This window comes from Dendropsophus ebraccatus, chromosome 10, assembly GCF_027789765.1.
Source record: "Dendropsophus ebraccatus isolate aDenEbr1 chromosome 10, aDenEbr1.pat, whole genome shotgun sequence".
NCBI classification, from domain to species: domain Eukaryota; kingdom Metazoa; phylum Chordata; class Amphibia; order Anura; family Hylidae; genus Dendropsophus; species Dendropsophus ebraccatus.
Window position 1 is genome coordinate 19,721,686 of NC_091463.1, and position 24,732 is coordinate 19,746,417.

Here is a 24,732-nt window from a genome sequence, read left to right on the forward strand (position 1 = left end):
AAATAAAGACAATTATTCTCTATTTCTATAGAATAATATGGAGGAGAAAAAAACTGATCCTTGTGAGACCAGCTCGGAGAATTTGGTGGGTTGCGATCAAAACCATATACCTTGACATGACTGATCAGCTTGGATTAATCTGAAGAGGCCATTACATGGTAAGCGGTCAGACTACAACCCCACAGTTACTGCAGTAGTTTCCTCTGAGGCTGTAAAGTACAGCTCTCATCGGGCTTGTCAGGGCATGCTGGGAGTTGTAGTTTTGCAGCAGCTGGAAAGCACTGTCTTTCTTAATACTCTGCTAACGGTATGCTTACTTTAGAGACGGCGGCAGATTGTATATTGTGGGGGGTTTGGAAATCTGTATTGGTAAAATTACATAAGAAATGAATCAGCACAGAAGATAGGCCCTAAGGGCCCTATTCCACCGGACGATTATCGTTCAGATTATCGTAAAATCGCTTGAATCTAAACGATAATCGATCGTTTGAATAGCAGTTAACAACTAACGACCGAACGAAGAATCGTTGATCGTTTAATAAGACCTGGACCTATTTTTATTGTTGCTCGTTCGCAAATCGTTCGCATTGAATAAGAAGTTGTTTGGTCGTTCGCAGTAGTGACGAACGCAATAGCGACGACAAGATGACCGCAAGAACGATCATAAGCAAACGATTATCTTTCCATGTAAATGAGTGAACGATTTCAGGTCTTTTGTAATAGCGGTCGTTTGGATCGTTTATCGTTATCGATTATGCGAACGATAATCGTCCCGTGGAATAGGGCCCTAAGAACAAGGTGGAGATTTTCCTTAAAGTGTCACTGTCGTTATAACTTTCAAAATGTGATATAAAGCAAGTTTGCAATTTAAATTCATTATTTATTTTTTAGTTATCATGGAAAACACGGCACTTCCTGTTTTCTGACTCTTTTTTTTCTAAAATAAACAGGAAACAGTCAGAAAACAGGAAGTCCTGTGTATTCCAGGCCATCTGAGCGCTCAAAGAGAAGACCGTCATGTGACTGATTGACACATTGGGGGAGATTTATCAAACATGGTGTAAAGTGAAACTGGCTCAGTTGCCCCTAGCAACCAATCAGATTCCACCTTTCATTCCTCACAGGCTCTTTGAAAAATGAAAGGTGGAATCTGATTGGTTGCTAGGGGCAACTGAGCCAGTTTCACTTTACATCATGTTTGATAAATCTCCCCCATTGAACCTTGACTCTTTGTTCTGTCCGGAATTCCTGTGTTTCCTGTGAATTACGCTATGGAGTCTTATATTTTGATAACTATTTTGGCACTGATCCTGATAGAGAGACGTGCATCTCTCCACCTGATGAGTGTTAGATAGGCTTACACCACACGGCTCCCGGGCACAGACCTCATTGTCTGACATCACGTCTTCATCATTTACTTTAGATAGAAATCTGCCTAACTAGCCCCTAACTAGCTGATAAGCCTAACTATACTGTAATGGCCGCTGTACAAGCGAACCATCCTTTGACAGATAAGCTTAGTGTTGTCTGATGGCAATGGCTTTCTGCCTTGTGACCCTTATACACATTATGTGATAACTGGCTGCTCTGATGTCATCAGGCTGAAAAAGAAAAAGTCGGGAGACCACCACATACACTTTAAGGCTGGGTTCACACTATGTATATTTGAGGCTGTATTTGTGAGGCTGTATAGCAACCAAAACCAGGAGTGGATTGAAAACACAGAAAGGCTCTGTTCACATAATGTTGTAATTGAGTGGATGGCCATCATTTAATGGCAAATATTTGCTGTTATTTTAAAACAACGGCTGTGGTATTGAAATAATGGCCGTTATTTACTGTTATATGGCGGCCATCCACTCAATTTCAACATTGTGTGAACAGATCCTTTCTGTGTTTTCAATCCACTCCTGGTTTTGGTTGCTATGAGGACCTGACATGAGGACCAAATACTGCCTGAAATATACTGTGTGTGAACCCAGCCTTAGGGTACGTTCACACATACCGGATCCGCAGCAGATTTAGTCTAAATAACTGAACGCAGCATTAAAACTGCACCATCAAATCTGCTGCAGATCCTGTACGTGTGAACGCACCCTAAATGACTGTCCGCTTGTGTAGAAAGTATCAGGTTCGGCCAACTTTAATTAAAGGGCCTTTTACACAATTATTGGCCAGGAGTGTTGCCAGAAACAATCAGCCCCTGTAAAAGTGACAGCCATTAGTTGAGGAGCAGGGAAAATCCTGATCCTTAGCTGATCGCATCTTTTGGATTGCGGTAAAATTTATTGGCTGGAGAACTTCCGGGATAAACAGTGTGGCCAACAGCAAAGGGAAACTCACAGCACGAATATGCATTTCTCTGTGCTGTCAGTTTCCAGATCACCAGCAGTGCATACATACCTTCTGCGCTGCTGTGTGATCTGGCACCCCGCTACAGAATGAGGAGGCGGGACAGAAACCATAAAGGGGGAGCGAGATGCCAGATCACACAGCAGCACATGAGGTAAGTATGCACTGCTAGTGATGTGGAAACTAACACCACAGATATATGCATATTTGTGCTGTCAGTTTCCATGGCTGCACGAACAATACAAGGACTGTTTGTGCAGCCTGGCCCCTCGATTTGTTTTCCTGTGTAAAGGCACTGCAAACTAACACTGATCTCACATGTTTGCGTCCTTGCACGACCCCATGTAATGTGAAAGGACCTTCATACGGGACTTTAAAGGGTGCCTGTCATAATTGTTCTCTCCCAAGATTAGTGCGATATCCTAAGATGAGGTTGCCATGTGTACATCCCATGCCAGGTGAGTCCATGTTGGAGCCCTAGTAATTAGAAAAGGGCACAGAACTTGCCTGGTGTGGACATATCAACCACAACCTGATCTTGTGGCATCAGCTGTGACTCCATGCTGACCTGGAGAAAGGAGAATCCAACAGGAACCCTTTAGTTCTCACTTTTAAAACACCAGTCTGTCCCCTAGGTAGGTAGATTATACTGTGGTGCTCATAAAAACAAGGGCTAACGTGAGTCATTGTGATATACAGGCAGATTCCAGCAGGGGGCGCTCACAGAGGATAACAGGGAATTGTTCTGTTATGTCTATTCTAATTAGGCCAGATACGTAACTGCACGCGAGTTATAATCCACTTAATAGTCCATGTGATGTTTGTCTCATACTCATTCATTCATGCCCACAGGTTAAATGTAACGTGTAAGGCAGCGGTAGTTACATGCTGTACATGCCCGATACAAGGGCTGACATCACGTTTCTGAGTCACTGCTACAACACCTGGAGAGGCGTCATCCATTCATATTCCTGAAAAGCTGGATTCCAGGTACATGTGTTAGTAGCATTTCTCTATGTGTCAGCCTTCCCCGAGCGAGGCCCGGCCTCCTATACTGTGTTCTGAATAATAAAAAAACGCTGTCACTAATCTTCAATGTCACGTGTGTGCTCGAGTGACAGAAGGGAAATTAGGTTTGTTCTCCTACAATGTTTTGTTTGAATGTCTCCGAGATCTCCAGTGATGGATGAAGGAATCGGGCAGCAAGTATCCTATCTCCCTGCAGCACCACCGCAGGGTAGAAGTGGTATTGCATGATGCACAGTGACATCACTGTGTGTGCAATGCATGGACACGTGGGGTCCTCCAGAAAAAGATTCATTTAGCCCATCTATATTCTGGATATTTGATGAACATTATAGACCTCCACTTCTACCATCACCATTTATAGTTATAATTCATAAACGTCTGATAGATGTGCGAGACCCTCACCTACCTCCGTCCCCCTCGGGTCAGGTTGCGACACCATGCGTATACAGACCGTGTTTCACAGACCTCCTTACCTCTTATTTCAAGAGGACCCTCAATGCGAATCCCATGTTGTATAACATCTCCTTCCTGGGGATTGCCTCCCTCCAACTCTCCGGGACGTTTGTAGACGCCTTTATGTACATCCTCAAAGACCTCGAACATGTCATGAACCCGAGCTGTGTATCCGGCCAGTTCAGTCACCTGTCCATAACATATTGGGGGAACGATGAAATAATGGGGGACGTCAGCATCCACAGATATCAATGTTCACAGATAGAAGAGCCCGATGTTACAGGACAGAGCCTGAGGAGGCGCTACTGAGAGAGGACAACACAGCCTCCTCTTATTGCTGTCCAGAACAGGGAGATGTTGTGTGGATCAAAGTCACTAAATACATCAATCTCCAATGACAGGATCTATATACTGATTAATCTGGTTTCTATAATGACAACAAATAGCAGCTTTAGCCTTCACGTAATCTCTGATACTTAAAGAAAAAAAATACAGTGTGGGCAGAAGGGTGCGGGAACAACAACAAAATAAAGGATACTTACCTTTTCCTGTGCTCCCGCAGAGGGTCTCTTGAAACTCCTGCAACGTCACGACTCGGCTGATGGACTGCCTGCTCAGCCAGTCGGTGAATGGGGCGGGACACTGCTGCAGTCACTGATTGGCTGAGCAGGTACATTTCCCTGGGTCGTGACGTAGCAGGAAGCCGGCAGAAAATGATGTCAGTTTGTGACCTGTTGAGGGTAAGTATAAATTCTTTATTAAGATGCCGGTGGAGACAGGCGTTGGGCATGATGTAAAAACACCACTTGTCCCCTTTGTTACGGGAGAGATGAGCCGCAGCCGGAGCAGCCATAATGAACACAGGAACACTCTGCTGTGCTGAAAGTTCCTGTTTATGAGGAACACGGGCAGAAGATGGGAGTTATTGAAGGTGTATGAGGACCTGGACACATCACCTGATAAAACCTGCTATAATAGGTCACTTGTATGAGCGGCTGAGAGGTCTTTCACTATTATAATACAATCTGAATCCGGAAGAAAGCTATCCACATGTACTGGCTCCATTTCTTACCTCCTTATAGGAGGACATCACTCTCTCTATGGCGTCGGCCGCAGCAGTCAGCAGGTTCCTGGCGGTGGTGAAGGCTTCGGCGCGTTCACTCACTAGTTCCTCTTCTTTCATTTCCATCGCTGCTTTCTTCACTTCCTCTGAGTCTAAGGTCAAGAAAAAAAAGACTCTTTAAGAAGCCAGATATATACTGTGTATCTGCACAACACCTTATATCCCAATGAGGGAATCCATGATACTTGTTAGTCAAGGCGTAGGGCACATGAACACAGACACAGTCACTCTGAAGACCCCAGCTCTCCCCCAAAAACCCTAATATGACGTGTGTTGGTTATTTTATGGGCTTCTATGGACTCCCAATATGTGGACAATAAAAGCATAAACTCCTCAAATGTGGTATATAACAAGAGGAAGTAAAGGTATGTTAAAGGGTATTCCTAACTCTAAAAGTAATCCCCTATCTACATGACAAGGGGAAGGGCAGGCGGCCGACCACTGGGCTCCACAATATTTATTGGGGGCAATTGTGTTCTGACCTTGTGGCCCTTTCGGATCGGCTTGTTATTCTGTAGATAGGGGATAACTTTTCCAGTTGGGAATACCCCTGTAAAGTGTCACTATCACTTTAAAAACCTTTCGACATCACAGAGACATGAGAAGTTTTGACTGTACAGGGTCTGGGTGTTCTGTCCCCCAACCATCACTAGAATACAAGGAATGGCTAGGCGCTTCTACCCCCTGTCTTGCTGCAGGAGACTGATTCTATACAAGTCTATGAGCTTCTATATAAGTCTATGTGCTCAGCTGAGTCACTCATTAAAGAGATCTGTCAGGTCAGATCAAAATCAATGACAAATAATGTCTCTATCACATTACGTCACAAGTTCTTAAAGTGGCAGGGACACTTTAATTACGACTTAAGGGAGAAGTCCGGCCACACCAATTTTATTTTTTAGCAGGTGCCGGGGAGGGTAAAAGAAATAAAGTGCTCTTACCTCCCCCGCTGGTGGCTGCATGCTGCCACTCAGGTCCCCAGGTCCCCAGCTGCTTCCTGGTCTAAGCGGGGTCATGATGTCTGAGGTCCGCTTAGCCAGCCAGTCAGTGCCCGAAGTGGGTCCTGCCTTGGCCGCTGACTGGCTGAGCGGAACTTAGACATCATGAACTGGGTCCCTGCTCAGATCAGGAAGGAGCCGGGGACCCGGGGACCAGAGCGGAGGTATGCGCCCACCAGCACTGGAGTGGGGGAGGTAAGAGCATGTTATTTCTTTTATCCTGCCCCCTCCCCAGCACTTGCTAAAAATAAAAAAAAAAATAGGTCTGGCCGCCCTTCTTCTTTAAAGCTTAGAGAGTAGATCATGGATGGGTTAGTCCTGGTATTGCAGCTCAGTCTCATTCACTGAACCAGTCATTACATAAATATGCACGCTCGGCTGAGGAGAGCATGCACTATGGGAGATTGTACTAGATATACAGGAGATCCCCCCCCTTTCCTTACCGCTCTGAGAATATCCGGTGGCGGTGATGATGGGCACTGCCACCATGACAAGGCCGGAGGCGCTCCACACATACTTCATAAGGAACTGCTCCAGCATCACATACCACAGTCTCTCCAGCAGGATGAGGTTGATCTGCGAGGACAAGTCCTTGTAGCATTGCTGCAGCAGGGACATCTCCACCTGAGGATAGAAAGGAGACATCAGCGACTATAGGGAACAGGTCTGTATCACATGATATTACTGGACGGACAATAACAGGTTATTACAGTATACAGATAATATGCCTTCATTATAGCATTTGCTGCTATTTATATACACTGGGGGAAAACGATTACTTTTAGCCATTTTACCAGTATATATTGAAGTATATACTAGGTGCCATGAAAGGGTTAAAGCTTGTGAATATGAAGCCTGGTGTCAGGGCTCCTCAGTGTAACGTAACATGACGGAGGCCTCAGCAAGCTATAGATGATTCACATAATGTGACAATGCACTGCGACCAATGGCCTGAATAATTCCAGTGTAGGACATTACACAGCGCAGTAACCTCAGATACACGGACGGACCAAGCGGTCATACTCCCTGACAGATGAACAATCCTCCTTAGAAACTGGTAAAAGGCAATGTGTGGGGGCCCCAGGTCCTGATTTCTAGAACAGTCAGCTCCTCAGTCCGCACTGCGTCTTATCAGCTACATTAGTCATGTCATAAAGGGGAACTCCGGCAAAAATCTTTTTCTTTCAAATCAACTTGTTTCAGAAAGTTATACAGATTTGTAATTTACTTCTATTTCAAAATCTCAAGTATTCCACTACTTATCAGCTGCTGTAAGTCCTGCAGGAAGTGGTGTATTCTTTCCAGTCTGACACAGCGCTCTCTGCTGCCACTTCTGTCCATGTCAGGAATTGTCCAGAACAGTAGCAAATATCTACAGAAAACCTCTCCTGCTCTGGACAGTTCCTGACCTGGACAGAGGTGGCAGCAGAGAGCACCGTGTCAGACTGGAGAGAATACATGACTTCCTGCAGAAAATACAGAAGCTAATAAGTAATGGAAGATTTTTAAATAGAATTAAATTACAAATCAATATAACTTTCTGAAAGAAAAAAAGAGCCTCGTAATATGGTTTGAATTTAAGCGATAATATTTGTGTGTGAATGCAGGCGACGATCGAAAAATCGGCCGTGTGTCCTTGATCGCATCATATGAGCTGAACCTAAAATCACGGTTAATCGTTCGCTGTAATTCCACATTCGTTCTCTAATCGTTCAGTGTAATAGTGCATTTACACAGAGAGATTTATATGACAGATTTTTGAAGCCAAAGCCAGGAACAGACTATAAATATAGAACAGGTAATAAAGGAAAGACTAAGGTTTCTCCTCTTTTTAAATCCATTCCTGGCTTTGGCTTCAAAAAATCTGTCAGATAAATCTGTCTGTGTAAACGCACCATTATGCCATATCAGTTGATCGTCTGCTGGGATCAAATGGAGTAACCATGGTAACTAACGATTATCGTTCTGTGTAATATGGTAATCGATTTCAAGTAGCCCTGAAATAACTAATAGGACCCTTTATCTGGTTATGTACTTTAGATAGCTGTTGGTCGGACACGTGTTTGGCCGACATCTATCTAGCACTATCTCCCATACAATGCGTGCTCTCCTCAGCCGAGCGTACATATGTCTTATCAGCTTTATGTAAGGACTGGGCTACAATACCAGTAATAGACACTGGAAACCCCCTTTAAATAGGCAGCGATGCCCATGAGGACCGCAGTTGTTTCCTCCACTGACATACACTGCTGATCTCCCTCCCATCATGTGACGTCCTCTATGTACACATCAGGGCTCCCATAATGCTCTGCTTACAGGAAACATGAAAAAGAGTCGGAATTCAACTTGCCTGAATGAAGAAAAAAAAACCTTAACATAAGTAAAGCTTATAAAACTTGTAACGTGAAATAATTAAAATATGAAAGTAGATTTTTTGCACTAGGACTTCTGCAAGTCACTGCGTCGGAGCAGAGTTTCCCTTTAAGCCCTATGACAAGAGCCTCTTTGTTCCAGATATAGCTTCCGCATGCATTGCACATCCCCCCCCCCCTCCGCCAGCAGCGTGAGAACTTTTCCGCTGTCTTTCTATAGTAAGTGAATGAGCCTGTCGGCAGTGAAGGGGTTAAGCAGGCTGCCGCCATCAGGCCTTTTTGTTTAGCATCTTAGTAACCAAAGCAGAACTGCAGAAAATGGGTAGAGAGAGCGATGTCCTGTAGTAACCTCTCCCTGCGAGCCAGAGTCACTCCGCAGAGATTACAGGCTGCAAAATACCAGCGGTTATCTGAGCTCTGCTGCGGGGGACGGGACCTCAGCCGAGCGTAAGGGAGGACTCCGGATCCATGAGTGTCATCAGTACATAAGGGAGTACTCTGGATCCATGAGTGTCATCAGTATATAAGGGAGGACTCCGGATCCATGAGTGTCATCAGTATATAGGTGAGGACTCCGGATCCATGAGTGTCATCAGTATATAAGGGAGGACTCCGGATCCATGAGTGTCATCAGTATATAAGGGAGCACTCCGGATCCATGAGTGTCATCAGTATATAAGGGAGCACTCCGGATCCATGAGTGTCATCAGTATATAAGGGAGCACTCCGGATCCATGAGTGTCATCAGTACATAAGGGAGCACTCCGGATCCATGAGTGTCATCAGTACATAGGTAGGCACTCCGGATCCATGAGTGTCATCAGTATATAAGGGAGCACTCCAGATCTATGAGTGTCATCAGTATATAAATGAGGGCTCTGAATCCATGAGTGTCATCAGTATATAAATGAGGGCTCCAGATCCATGAGTGTCATCAGTACATAGGTGAGGACTCCGGATCCATGAGTGTCATCAGCACATAAGTGAGGACTCCAGATCTATGAGTGTCATCACTATATAAGTGAGCACTCCAAATCCATGAGTGTCATCAGCACATAAGAGAGCACTCCGGATCCATGAGTGTCATCAGTACATAAGTGAGCACTCCGGATCCATGAGTGTCATCAGTATATAAGGGAGCACTCAGAATCCATGAGTGTCATCTGTATATAAGTGAGGACTCCGGATCTATGAGTGTCATCACTATATAAGTGAGCACTCCAAATCCATGAGTGTCATCAGCACATAAAAGAGCACTCCGGATCCATGAGTGTCATCAGTACATAAGTGAGCACTCCGGATCCATGAGTGTCATCAGTATATAAGGGAGCACTCAGAATCCATGAGTGTCATCTGTATATAAGTGAGGACTCCGGATCTATGAGTGTCATCAGTATATAAGGGAGTACTCCGGATCCATGAGTGTCATCAGAACATAGGTAAGCACTCCGGATCCATGAGTGTCATCAGTACATAGGTGAGGGCTCCGGATCTATGAGTGTCATCAGTACATAGGTGAGGACTCCGGATCCATGAGTGTCATCAGTACATAAGTGAGGACTCCGGATCCATGAGTGTCATCAGTATATAAATGAGGGCTCCAGATCCATGAGTGTCATCAGTATATAAGGGAGCACTCCAGATCCATGAGTGTCATCAGTACATAGGTGAGGGCTCCGAATCTATGAGTGTCATCAGTATATAAATGAGGGCTCTGAATCCATGAGTGTCATCAGTATATAAATGAGGGCTCCAGATCCATGAGTGTCATCAGTACATAGGTGAGGGCTCCGGATCTATGAGTGTCATCAGTACATAGGTGAGGACTCCGGATCCATGAGTGTCATCAGTATATAAGGGAGCACTCCGGATCCATGAGTGTCATCAGTATATAAGGGAGCACTCAGGATCCATGAGTGTCATCAGTACATAAGTGAGGACTCCGGATCCATGAGTGTCATCAGCACATAAGTGAGGACTCCAGATCTATGAGTGTCATCACTATATAAGTGAGCACTCCAAAACCATGAGTGTCTTTAGTATATAAGTGAGCACTCCGTATCCATGAGTGTCATCAGTATAAGTGAGCACTCCGGATCCATGATAGTGTCACCAGTACACATGGCTCCCTCAGACGGCCTCTTCTGTCAAGTTGTTACAAAGTCTTTTTCTTAGTTACATCTCTTCCTAACAATCACTATGGCTGAAGCCTGCAGAATTATGAACACAGCTCTGGAGTATAATACAAGCTGGATCAATATGATAAGTAATAAGATGTTTGGCTGACAGCTATATAATGTCTACGGCTAAATTCCTGGCAAACCAAGAGCCTGGGGTGGACGGCGTTATTAACACCTTGTTATCTGGTCAGTTTTTTGCACCGATATTTTGAAGCCAATAATGGAATGAATGCAGCAAACCGACGCAGTATACATCTTTCTATATACCTATCTATATACCTATCTTTCAGTCTAATTTTTGGTTTCCAAATATTGGAGCAAAACACTGACCAATTTGTGTGAATAAGTACTGAGTACTGCCCACCGCATCAGTCCTTCTGGTGCTGCTATGGGTATATGGTGCAGTATAGCAGTACCCCCCATCAGGAGTCACCGACAGAACCTCGTCAACTACAGGATCCTGTAAGAATCTATAGTTTAAAACAGGGATGGGGAACCTTCAGCCCTCCAGCTGTTGCAAAACTACAATTCTCATCATGCTTCGCTTTGGCTGTCCAGGCATGATGGGAATTGTAGTTTTGCCACAGCTGGAGGGCCGAAACTTCCCCATCCCTGGTTTAAAAGGTCATTGTCCGTTCTTAAAGTGGTTCTTTGGAAAAAAAACAGCTCAGAGCTGATCAGAGTATAAGCAAACAGTAGAAGAAATGTGGAAAAGTGTGTCGAGTGAGACAGCCCCATAGACTTACATTGTGTGGTCATACATAGACATACATTGTGTGGAGAGAATGCATTAGGTGCGCTCTGCTCCTGACTCGTTCTTCTCATTGGTTGGGTTCGGACTACTCAGAACTCAGCCGGTCAACACTTTTAATACGTCTCTATGACATATACAAAAAAGTATGTGGAAATGATAATGCCCATATGAGACTGACGTGTAACCAGCGGGGGCCCAACCCCCAGAACCCTTACAGAACAGGAGAATGAAGGGGTCGGCATGGTGCCCATTGAGGTCCCTTAGATTTGCTCATTTAGCCCACTACTGTAAAATTCTTTTACTATCATGGTTTATATGGTGCTCTTCGTACAGTCTCTCATACAAGGTGTGAGTGTGTGAGTGAATCCTCCGGGTCTCCTCAGGGCTGATGTCTACTGATCAGTGAGCCCAATAATACAGCAAATCTGGATTATTTATTCTTATAGGTCACAATAGACAGCATGAAGTTTCCAGCCAAGTAGGCGAAAGGTGAAGCAGCTCCCGCCTTCTATGTATAACCTGACATTGCTTTTCCAGATCTGGATTCAGGCTTTTCCTGCTCCTCAATCGTCTCCTGTCTGTTGGCATCAAGGAAAAAGTCTTAAAGAGTCTCAACTATGAAGGAACCACACTTCGAGGTGCAATCTGGACTTTAGTTTATCATCTACCGCTTCCATTTTAGATGGGAGGATTGATGGAGAAGTCTATGGGAATGGGTCACTGCAGAATATGTAGAACAGATGAATCCCGGCACTCACCAAGTAGATAATGTGCATTTATTTAGTGCTTATTAAGCAGGTACATAGAGGACTCATTTCGGCCTATGGCCTTCATCAGCTGATAGTAGGCCATAGGGCAAAAGCGCCCTCTATGTACCTGCTTAATAAGCACTAAATAAATATTATCTACTTGGTGAGTGCCGGGATTCATCTGTTCTATTGTCTGGGGATCACTTCTACCCTGAGCACCACTGACTGGACAGAGTGCCGTCTTCTACTATACCACTGCACTAAGCACTGCATAGATCAATGGCCCAGTCCGCCATACTGTTTTAGGGTTCTATTAGACAAGTCGTTTATCCTTTGCTATAACTATAAACAATTGCAAACGATCGCTTTTGTGAACGACCTGAAATCATTCACAATAAACAATAATAATTGTTAGTTACAATCGCAATTATCGTAATTATGAATAATCGGGGAGATTTATCAAACATGGCTCAGTTGCCCCTAGCAACCAATCAAATTCCACTTTTCATTCCTCACAGACTCTTTGAAAAATGAAAGGTGGAATCTGATTGGTTGCTAGGGGCAACTGGGCCAGTTTCACTTTACACCAAGTTTGATAAATCTCCCCCTATGTATACATACACCCAAAGATTTGCGAGCAATTTACAATGATTTTATGGTCAGCTCAAAAGATGCCATCAACGACACACAAATTTTCATTAGTCGTTTAAATTTGAACACTATAAGGAATTTTCCCACAAAAATCTTTCTGTGTAATAGGGTCCTTAGAGTATAACCATCTGGAGATCTGTCCCTGTGAGCTGTCACACTAGTAGGGCATAGGGACAGGCTGTGTATAGTATTACAGCTCAACCTCATTTACCCCCATCTATAGTGATGGATAAGCAATGTCTAGCCTGACTGGTCGGAGTTCTGTGGTGTCAACCCAGTCCGACTCTCATATACATAACTGCGGAGCTAGGAACTGTCAGGCATAGAAGATTTGGCCTAGACGGATACATTTCCTTCTCCTTTCTGCAGTCCAGACTGATGGTGATGGATGAGCTATGTACAGTATATGGAGAATCTACAGACTATAAACTAGCGCACCGGATGGCTTTACAGCACACAGCCGACGGCAGCTCCCCAGACAGGTGGTAAAACAAACATCACATAATCTTATCAGTCATAGTAAAAGTTTGTGGGGATTCCTGTAATATAAATGACACCTGAACAAAAAAAAGCATTAAATGCACAAAGATCATATAAAAAGAAAAAAAAAAAAAAGGAGTTTAGTATCCTACCGCGCCCCCACTACCTAAACCCGGGGTGTCAAACTGGTATTACACGGAACGATTATCGTTCGAAAAATCGTTAAATCACTCGGATTTGAACGATAATCATTTCGTGTAATAGCAGGCAACGATTAAACGACCAAGGAGAAATCGTTGATCGTTTAATAGGATGCGGACCTATTTTTATCGTTTGATCGTTCGCTCATCGTTTGGTGGAATAAGAATTCACAGCTGAAACGTACGCGATAGCGACGACTAAACGACCGCAAGAACGAACATAAATAACGATCATCGTTTTGTGTACTTGGGCGAACGATTTCGGGTCATTTGCCTTAGCGGTCGTTTAAGATCGTTTATCGTTAGTCGTCGGAAAATTGCTTGGTGTAATAGTACCCTAAAGCTCTGGCCGTCCAGGCATGAAGAGTTTGACACTTGTGACCTAAACCAATGAGTATCTTGTTTCCTTGCTAATCTAACCCTCTCTGCCCTCAAAAACAATGGACGATTGGGCGTTGAGTAATGAAGTATGTTTTTGCCCATGCAGTATACACTACATCCACTAGAGGTGCCATCATTATTTGCCTTATGTTCTACAGCCCTGTTCGCACTATGTGGTAAGAAACTGAGCAGTTGTTGCCACATTTTAGACTTTAGTCATGGTGCGGTTTATTGGTGTGCCACCATAATGAACAAAGCCTAAGTGAGTGGCACAGTTGCTAAAGTAGGGTAAGTTAAAGGGGTACACCGATTATAGTAAGTGATGCTGGAAGGGGAGAGGCCACAACACCTGCATTATAGTTGCCAAGTCTTAAGGTGTAACAAAGCCCATGGCTACATAGGACAAGTCACCATGATTCTGTACATTTTTTTCTATTTTAATAGTCCCCTCTATTGTTAAGATATAAGCCTTTTTGTGCCCAGGGGGGTGTTCCCCAATGCAGCAAAAGCTCAGGCAAATCCAGCCCATTTCCTCTTTATCACTGCCCACCAGCCTGCTTGTATCCACCTACATCTTCTGACTGGGCCACTAGATAAAGATGGCATGGTCTGGAGTCACCTAGGTGTTACTATGCTGGGGAACGCCCTCTGGGCACTTGAGGCTAATTTGCATAAAAAAAGGCTTATATCTCGGCAATGGAGGGGACTATTAAAATAAAAATGGCATGTATAGAATCATTATGACTAGCCCAATCTGGCCATGTGCTTAGTTAACTATTTTTTTGCTGGTAGGTCTCCTTTGAGTGCTCACAGTATTTTCTGCAGGGATTGCTGGAGACGCTTTCAGCTACCTAAGTTCCGAAGTAAAATTCGAGACAATTGACAGATCGATCCATGCCTTGATCTGTGACGTGGGGTGACCTTATATCGATAGGGTACGCTCCGAACAAACAAGTTTATCGACTATGGCTTCTCCCACAGATATCTGACTTTGGTCAGTGTCTTTCATGTTCATACACCTTCAATAATTGTTGGCCGAATGTTCATTTGGCGCATAGCCACCCCCCCCCCCCCCCCCGCACTTCCTATAGACACATGTGTCGCTGTTACTGGAAGAAAGCAGCCATGTTTTTCTAATCCTGTACAATATCTCTGGTTAGGATTAAATGCATTGCTTCCAGGTCCTGTTTTGTCACTCTGGCTTCTCCTCCCTACTTATCATTATTATGTAAATGCGGGGGAGGATTTCCATTCTTTGAGGAGCGGGAACCTTTCGATGCTATATATCGTGAACCTGCTCTGGCGGAGTTAAAAGATTCCTGGCATGATCCATCCCCGGCTCTTCCATGTCCTCAGGTAATTTGGAGGTCACAGAGAAGTATCTGTGCCACAAATTGCCAAGAAGAGCTGCGGAATAGCCGGCTGCTTGGAGGCCGTAAAACAGGTTCCACCAGACTGGCTACATACTTCTGTGACTCAAATAATTCCACAATCCCTATTAAAGTCATGCTGGAAGCGGAGATGACAACACAAATCACTCCATACGTAAAATTATGGAGCATAGGGAATTCCAACCCCATGATGCTTCAGTTCTATGATCACTTTAGGTACATGAAGGTCCGACCTCTGTTCTTGTTGGAAGAGCAGAATGGACATGCGCCGTCCTTCACGATAGAGGTGTGAACTCTCTTATTCATGCTTTGGGAAGGGGACTTCAGGTCATACCCCACAAGTCCCAATTCTCAAACTGAAGTAATGTTGGTTTTTGTTCCCTCCTGAATTCAATGCGACCAAAAATGAGAACATGAGATCCAGGAGCATCTCCATTAATGCTGACCCTTTAAAAAGAACTAGCCATTGTTGCAGCATGCACAGTACACTTGGTGTGGACCAATGCCTGTAAACCATAGGAGCTAGTCTGACCACTCTGAGGACTGGTAAGTTTGTTTTAGAAACCAGTGCTCCCTCTGATATCAATCGAAGAGGTGCCCGGAGGAACAAGTGTTCAGGTGCACTGGATTCTTTACTCCTGAGAGTTGTCCAGTCTAGTATTTGGACAAGGAGATTGAGTTTGGCATTTTAGCGCCACACTAAATAAATTACATAGAGACTTCTATTATGGTGGCAAAAACAATGGCTGGAGAAATCCAAAATGGCCAACCCATCCTTCCTAACATCTAGTGTCAGGGGCGAGGCGGAACAACCCCATGCATGTTCATAGTTCGTCATCTTTCATACCATATGTGTGGTGTGTTCTAGTAGTAGGACATCCTCAAGTGACAAATGGAAGGTGGTTATAAACCTTTCCTAGGTGGTCTTCAGACCCCTATTTAGACGATAGTTATTACTTCTGAAATTTCAATGAAGGGAAGTAACCTGATGGGGTGGTCACTAGAGATGAGCGGACTTTTCGGATTTCTGGTTCGTGAGAACCAGAACGATCGGCGCCGGATTCCCGCTGTCTGCTCTCTCCGTGCAGCGGGTGGATACCTCCTAAGGAACGCCTGGAAAACTGGGATACAGCCAATGGGATACAGCCAGAAATCCGAAAAGTCCGCTCATCTCTAGTGGTCACCTTTGGTGGAAGCCTTTTTCCTAGAAAACTAAGGATCGGGCAATGAAATTCTTCTTTCTACATTATCAACTATTCTCGTCCACATAGTATAGTCATCCACTCCTGGAGAAGTTGGTGGGATCCCCTGACTTTACTCTTATTTATACAGGCAGCTTTACTCAGGAGGGACTCGAGCCTGAACATGATCTGCCTCTGTGTAATCTGAGCCTCGCATTTACAAACTATTCCTGAAACTTACTGAATGTATAACCTAGGACAAAGCTACAGAAAAATAGAAATCTTCACGTAAGGCAATGTATGCATGCTTGGCCTGAATGAATGTGCATGCATTTTTAATTGAAGAAGTTATCCAGCACTACAAAAACATGGCCACTTTCTTCCAGCACCACTCTTGGCTCCAGTTTCGGTGCAGGTAACTCAGTTCCATTGAAGTGAATGGAGCTTAATTGCAAACCACAACTAAACTGGAGACAAGAGCTGTGCGGTGCTGCCTGTGGAAGAAAGTGGCCATGTTTTTGTAGCGCTGCATAACCCCTTTAAAGGGGTTATCCAGCGCTACAAAAACATGGCCACTTTCCCCCTACTGTTGTCTCCAGTTTGGGTGGGGTTTTGAAACTCAGTTCCATTGAAGTAAATAGAGCTTAATTGCAAACCCCACCTGACCTGGAGACAACAGTAGGGGGGAAAGTGGCCATGTTTTTGTAGCACTGGATAACCCCTTTAAGAGAGCTGCTGCAGACTCCTCTTTTCTTTGGAACAAAAGGAGGTTGGAATCCAACGTGTCCGACAGCTTCTTGAACGCCATCATGGGAGGTCCACATACTTATGCTTTATTGAGGACACTGCATTATTAGGTTCTTGGGGTTAAATCTGGTCAATGTGTCACCTGGATAAAAATCTCTATGAACATTTCGTTCTGGTATCAAGCTGAGGGTCAGCGGGACCTTCACAGGACCCAAGGTAAACATATGTGCTTCCAAATCATTTTGGAAGGTTAAGCTGGACAGTACCCTGCAGGGCATTGTACGGATTCTCGGTATTGGCTTAGAATAGCTTCCGACCTTCTACTATGTCTGGTCACTGAACATTGTGTCCACTAACCCTTCCCAAGCATAAATCTCATGTCTATCTCCTCTATATCCAGCAATTTTACATGATAGGGGACAGCTGCCCTGTCGGTCATTCTAGATTTGAACCACATTGATCCTTTCCTTCCTCTACAAAGACAGCCGTCGGCAGACATGGTGGATGTAGATTGTGTTCCCCTAGATCTGTAGTAATTATGTTAACCTTTAAGTGGTGATAACCAATATACAACACCCGTCTGCTGCCACAGGATTGATAAAACGTTTCTAGGTGGAATTTGTCCTCGGTGGAGAGATGAAGTGTCAACCTTTACCCGGCGTACAGGGCACACGATCTATAAAAATAGCAAACCAGGGGCAAAAGGGCAAAAGTGATATCAACTATAAATCTAGAAGTAAATTACGCTGATATATCAACTTCACAGAAAGTTTACTGCTTATTTATAGAACATCAGCTTTCTTTACACAAGGATGATGAGTTGTTGAAGGAAGAATCACCGAGCCTTGTACTATGTGTGTCTCTATGGAGTCCTTGGATAAGTATTACCGGGAGGACACGTGAGAAGGTCACAGTGGTGGGAGGTCAGGTGATAAGACCCTTGAATTAGAGGTTCTGGTTACCCAAGGACGCGGTCACAACCATGACCTCCAATAAAGTGGACGTTATGAATGCAAAACTGTGAAAGTGAATTTCTGACATGGCTGATACAACGTAGGACGCTATTGTGGGGATACAATTTAGTTCTACATGAAGCAACCTCATTGGTGCAACCGTAGACATATGGTAGTAATAAAGCAAAGCCTGTGCATATGGTGGGCCAATCTCTGCCAATGCTCTAGTACCAATTCAGAAACATTGAGAATGGAGTCACATTGTAGGGACTGTCCACACACAACACCATGGACATCCTGAGTTGGAATATGCCACAGGGATGGAGAAGCTTTAGTCCTCCAGCGGCTGCCGAAATAGAATGCTCATCATGCCTAAAGCTTTGGCTATCCAGGCATGCAACAGCTGGAACAGCCACAGCCAATATGGCACAAGGCATTATATCCCTAATAGAGACACTTGGGTTCGTCTGAACCTGAATTCTCTGCATTTGATTATCAATGGTTAAAGAAGTTGGATGCAGTCCTAAGGCTGTCTTGAAAAAATGAATACAGCCATAGGCTGTATATATGTTTTCCAAGACTCCCTAGGGCTGCATCCAATTTCTTCAGCCACCGGTAAACCAATGCAGAGCGTTCAGGTTCGGACGAACCCAAGCATGTTTGAGATTCACTCATCTGTAATTCCTAACAATTACTCAGGTCTTCAGCTAAAGGTCAGTCTTGTGGCATAAAGCTGGCAGTACTTTCTTCATCTCCTATGGCCACAGTAGTATGGTGGAGAGCCTCTTCAACGAGAGTGCTTAATCCTCAGTCTCATTTTGGGGCACATTGCAAATATGTATCAGTATACAGGCATATACCAGGGTGGGTCTAGTGACTAAACTAAACTTAGTCTAGTAGCCCACCATTGGTACACTGATGATGAGCCCACCATTGGCACACTGATGATATGCCCATCATTGGCACGCCGATGATGAGCCCACCACTGGTACATTGATGATGAGCCCACCATTGGCACACTGATGATGAGCCCACCACTGGTACACTGATGATGAGCCCACCATTGGCACACTGATGATGAGCCCACCACTGGTACACTGATGATGAGCCCACCACTGGTACACTGATGATGAGCCCACCATTGGCACACTGATGATGAGCCCACCATTGGTACACTGATGATGAGCCCACCATTGCTTAACAAAACCTTTGTCCCAATGTTTAAGTGTCAAGAAAAATTATGTGAAAGGGGTCTTAGGGTCCTATTCCACAAAGCAATTTTTTGATGATTAATGATCTCACTATAGCGAACTACCTCAAATCATTCACACAATTACACGGATTGATGATAGTTACTTATGATTGTTCGTAAGGTTAGTCGCTACTGCAAACAACCGAACGTCTTTTTACACTGAACAATGCGCGAGCGATTTGCAAACAATCAACGATAAGGTCCAAATTCTATCAAACGACCAACAATTTCTCGTTGGTTGTTTAATCATTGTCTGGTATTACACAAAACAATTATCGTTCAATTATGAACAATCTAACTATTATTAGAACGATAATCCTCCCGTGGAATAGGGCCCTTAGACTGGGTTCACACCTGTGTTGGAGGCATCACAGGGTTCTGTCAAAAATACTTGACAAAAGTAGTGCTGTGCACTGCAGGATACCATGCCGGAAACCTGGTGCATCCCTCTAAAGTCAATGGGGTCCACTGGGCAACTTTCTTTAATTTATATTGTGAGATTGAACTTATAGTCAGAGTCTCCAGCAGCCAATCACAGCTCAGCTTTCATTTCACCAGAGACGGGGACAGGTCCGCTTTAAGTAGTAATAACTAATGTACCATAACCGTCTATTGTCAAAGAATGGATAAAAGGTGGAATTTACCCTCTGTGGAGTGAAGTAGTGTCAACCCTGACCCAGGGCATACGATCTAGAAAATAGCAAACTGTGGGCAAAAGGGCAAAGTGATATCAACTACACATCTAAGTAATTCTGCTGATATATCAATTAGAGATGAGCGAACCTGGAGCATGCTGGAGTCGATCCGAACCCGAACTTTTGGCATGTGAGTAGCGGTGGCTGCTGAAGTTGGATAAAGCCCTAAGGATATGTGGAAATCATGGATATAGTCATTGGCTGTATCCATGTTTTCCAGACAACCTTAGAGCTTTATCCAACTTCAGCAGCCCCAGCTAATCAAATGCCGAACGTTCGGGTTCGGATGGACTCAAACCCGAACCCGGTTCGCTCATCTCTAATATCAATTTCATAGAAAGTGTAAGAGACGTGAGGAGGTCACAGTTTTGGGAGTTCAGGTTATAAGTCCCTGAAATTAGTCGTTCCTGTTACCCAAGGAGGAGTTTTCACGAACGGAAGTGTGTTCAAAGTTTGCTTTATTGGAAGTCATTGGTGATGGGACTAGAGTCAAGCAAACGTTGAACACACTTGGGTTCGTCCAGAGCGTGCGGCAAGGGATTAGCAGTGGCTGCTCAAGCTGGATACAGCCCTACAGCCTATGGCCCGAGTTTCCCTTTTAAGTCAATGGCGTCCATTGGGCCCAGTTTGTGTATAACACATCAGCCTGAGGCTGCTGTACTGTGGAGACTTTACAGAACTTACAGTCTCCTCAAAGCCATCCAGCTGAGCGCCACATACGCTCCCACTAAATGTCATCCCGCTGGAGTCACCACAACAGAGACCAGCAATAACTAAAGACTTAAATGGCCCCGATTAATGTCAGACGACTTTCATATCCGCATCTGGATAAACACTCCCCGCCGTCTCCCGTTTTAGAAGATCAGAGGTCGGTGCTGCCGCACTGGTTGGTGATGGAAGTTTACAGAAACCGTATGCAAATAATAGAGCGACGAGAAAACTTTACAGAGCGGCTGGACGGTCAGTATTAACCCACGACACCCGGGCCAGAAATCAGTGACGCTAGCCATGAACGTTAAAATGATCTGGCCCTTTAAAGCAGGGATGGGGAACCTTTGGCCCTCCAGCTGTTGCAAAACTACAATTCCCATCATGCCTGGACAGCAAAAGCTTTGCTTTTGCTGTCCAGGCATGATGGGAATTGTAGTTTTGCAACAGCTGGACGGCTGAAGGTTCCCCATTGGATATGAACCACCATCACCGTTGCCACGTACTTTCTGGCTTCGCCCAAAACCTGCGGTTTCTATGGTTGTCATGGAAACAAGTTTTACATGTTTCCTTAATTTATATTCTGTTAGTGAGATTTATGGTGCTTTTTGATAATAAGATTCTTCTTGTTGCCCATAGCAACCAAGTTTTCATTTTACCAGAAGAAAGTGAGAAATGAGAGCTGAGCTGTGATTGGTTGCTATGGGCAACAAGGAAATCTTATCATAAGACCACAACCCCCCTTCCCCCATCGTTCCCATTTATGGGCCCTTAAAGGAGTTTTCTGAACTAAATTTATTGACAGCTTATCTTCAGGCCAGGTCAGATTGTCAGCGTGCTTACACCTGGTTGCCCATTGATGCTTTCCTGACATGAGGTGCCATTATACACAGATAACAGGGCAGGAAGCAGACAGCGCCATACATTCTGTAGTGGCTGTGCAGAGTTACTACAGCTCAACTTTTTCAACCAGATGATCAATGGGGGAGTCAGATATTGATAGTCTATCCTGAAGATGGATTATTAAACATTTTTCTTTCAAATCAACCGATACTTATCAGCTGCTGGATGTCCTACAGGAAGTGGTGTATTCTTTCCAGTCTGACACAGTGCTCTCTGCTGCCACCTCTGTCCATGACAGGAACCGTCCAGAGCAGTAGCAAATCCCTATAGAAAACCTTTCTTGCTCTCCAGACTGGAAAGAATATACTACTTCCTGCAGGACATACAGCAGCTGATAGGTACTGGAAGACTTGAGAGTAAATTATAAATCTCTGTCACCTGTTGATTTGAGAGAAAAAAAATTCACTGGAGCACCCCTTTAAGTAGTCTAGGAACCTGCGCAGGGGACATGCAAAAAAAGAAGGTTGAATTAAACTGGCCAAGTAGGTAGGTACCGAGAGAGGACCCTGTAAAGTGTCGCCCACCTCACCTTGTGACCTCCATAGAAGGCAATCTCTTCAGAGTTGGCTACGACCCTGGAGTGCATGTACCGCAGCTCTCCTTTCCTTCTCGCCTCCTCCGCCACCAACTTCCCAAACTTTGGAGAGCAGCTCCTCAGCACTTTGGCAGTAATGATGACCACAAGTCCGGCAATGGCTGACGGCCAGCCCGTATTAGCTCCCTTAGAATGGGCCGTGCTGATCAACGTGTAAGTGGTCACTATCACGTCCAACACGGGTTTGGTCAGGTTGGAATAGAGATGGGCCACGGAGCTGGCGAACGCCACCACGTCTTCTGTCAAGGACTGGTCGGGGTTCCTCAGTCGCCCATCCATGTTGCTCACCCTGTAGTAAGTCTGGTTGCCAAAGTACATCTTGTAAGCGTGAGCCACCAGGCGGGTACGGAAGGCCAGGCTCAGCTGACCCTCTAGGTAACGGATGGCGCTGTTGATGAAGGTGGCGGGCAGGGCGATGAGCAACCACTTGAGCAGCTGGAAGACAAAACTGGCCGGCCGCTTCTTCACAATACACCGGGTCAGCCGTCCGTCCAGCTGGGCCACGTACACGGACAGGAAGGTCCTGGAGATGAGGGCCGCCGAGTGCAGCAACAACAACCCAAACTCCTTACACGCCAACCTGGGGAAGAGCAGCCGCAGCAGTCGCACCAGTCTACGGAAGAACACCCTGTTGACCCCCGTTTTCTCATAACCCGGCTGCGAGGACCCGGAAGACGACGTTCCTTTCCCGTTCTGGAGTCCGTTAGAATTTTTATGCTTCTGAGAGGACTGAAGGTAGAAATGCCTCAAGACGGGGTACAAGCGGCGGGCTCCATAGGCTGCCAGTGCCAATGCCCCCACTCTCTTCAGGACCGCGGCCCGGGTGACAGGGGACGGGCAAACCTGCATCATTGTCTATCTACTAGGTGTATCCTATGGGTGTATGGATGGAGGTGAGCAGCTCCTGCCGCCAGCTACAGGTGTGAGTATACATACATACTGTGCGCTATGCAAATCCTGAGCCTGTGGTTATTACATAGGAAGTGTTTGTAGGTGCCGAGCCCTCTAGGCACTAAAGAGGTGTCTATAGCACTACAGATCCCCATGCACAGCCATCACCCCATACACATAGATGAGGCCACCTGTACTTGTGGGCTCACTCTGGACCAAAGAGCTTGCAATCTGTTCTATACAGAGCACTTATAAGACTTGTCTCCTATATAACTATCTACAAACATGTCTAGAACTACATGTGCCTGTGTATAGGAGCAGTATACAGTGCCCCTTCCCATGTCTACCTAACACTAGAGCTTGCACTTTGTGGATTTAAAGGGCATGTCCATGCATAAGTATATAAGGTGTATGTGTTGCGTGCAGGTTACCTGTCCCCTATAGCCCCCCTGGCCGCTGCCTCCTCCCCGCCAGGACGGAGCTCCGGTGCTCGCAGCCTCAGCTGTCACTACTTCCCGTTCTTGTCCCCAGAGCTGCTGTCACCGTCACTCACTGCTGGTAACGGTTAGCTGGAGCCGGCGGCTGGACACGCCCACATAAGGCTGCTCACAGCGGGACTGGCGGATAGGAAGCGACGAGGGGTGGGGTCAGAGAACTATAGTGGGCGGGGCCTCGATGACCTACGTGTGACTAGGGTTCACAATCATTACAGCGCTCTGGAATTTGCCAGTCAACATGGCGGCGGGGTTGGCCTCAAAGGCTCCGCCCACCCAGTTCTAATTCTGTTGGGGGAAACAAGTCGCTTAACTTTATTGAAAAGGACGGTGAGCAACAGGTGACGTCACGTCTGATACTTTATGTAGGAAGGAAAGAGATATGGACAGTAATGGGGGGATATAGAGGTAGAGATGGGGGATATATGTTTAGAGTGATTCAGGAAGGAAATCTGTGAGTTTGGTGATTATAATGACTGCTTTATTTTCCATCAGTAGGGATTGGGGAGCAGAAAAAGGTTAATGGATTTAAAGGGGATTTTTAGAATAGAAAAAAACAGCGCCAACCTTGTCCTCAGGTCATTTGTGGTAGTACAATTCAGCTCCATTCACTTCAGTGGAACTGAGTTGTATCCCACACCTGAAGTGTGACCCGAGTGGGGATGTTTCTGGAAGAAAGACTCCATGTTTTTCAAATCCTGGACAATCTCTTTAAGTCAGTGATCTCCCAAAGGTGTCCCCAAAACAGTGCACCCGCCATAGATGTCCCCATAAAAGTGCATCACCATAGATGTCCCCATAACAGTGCACCCGCCATAGATGTCCCCATAAAAGTGCATCACCATAGATGTCCCTATATCAGTGCATCACCATAGATGTCCCCATAACGGTGCACCCGCCATAGATGTCCCCATAATAGTGCACCTCCCATAGATGTCCCCATAATAGTGCACCTCCCATAGATGTCCCCATATCAGTGCATCACCATAGATGTCCCCATAACAGTGCATCCGCCATAGATGTCCCCATAATAGTGCACCTCCCATAGATGTCCCCATACCGGTGCACCACTATAGATGTCCCAATAACAGTGCGCCTCCCATAGATGTCCCCATACCGGTGCACCCGCCATAGATGTCCCCATAACAGTGCACCACCATAGATATCCTCATAACAGTGTACCCACCATAGATGTCCCCA

The 24,732-nt window shown here is 45.3% G+C and overlaps 1 protein-coding gene across 2 annotated transcripts in view; it reads right to left on the bottom strand.

The window, feature by feature from the left end:
- The window catches only part of ABCD1 (ATP binding cassette subfamily D member 1), a 43,759-nt gene extending 20,140 nt beyond the window's left edge, over positions 1-23,619 (bottom strand). For both annotated transcript variants that reach the window (XR_011358617.1, XM_069942620.1), the window contains exons 1-4: positions 22,082-23,619; positions 6,399-6,579; positions 4,907-5,049; positions 3,855-4,023 (exon numbers count right to left, since the gene is read on the bottom strand). Coding sequence is in view for 1 of the 2 variants with exons in the window: in XM_069942620.1 (XP_069798721.1) it covers positions 3,855-4,023; positions 4,907-5,049; positions 6,399-6,579; positions 22,082-22,999 (1,411 nt within the window). In the remaining variant the exon portion in view is untranslated. The remainder of the gene's footprint in view (positions 1-3,854; positions 4,024-4,906; positions 5,050-6,398; positions 6,580-22,081) is intronic.
- Between the last annotated feature and the right edge of the window lie 1,113 nt (positions 23,620-24,732).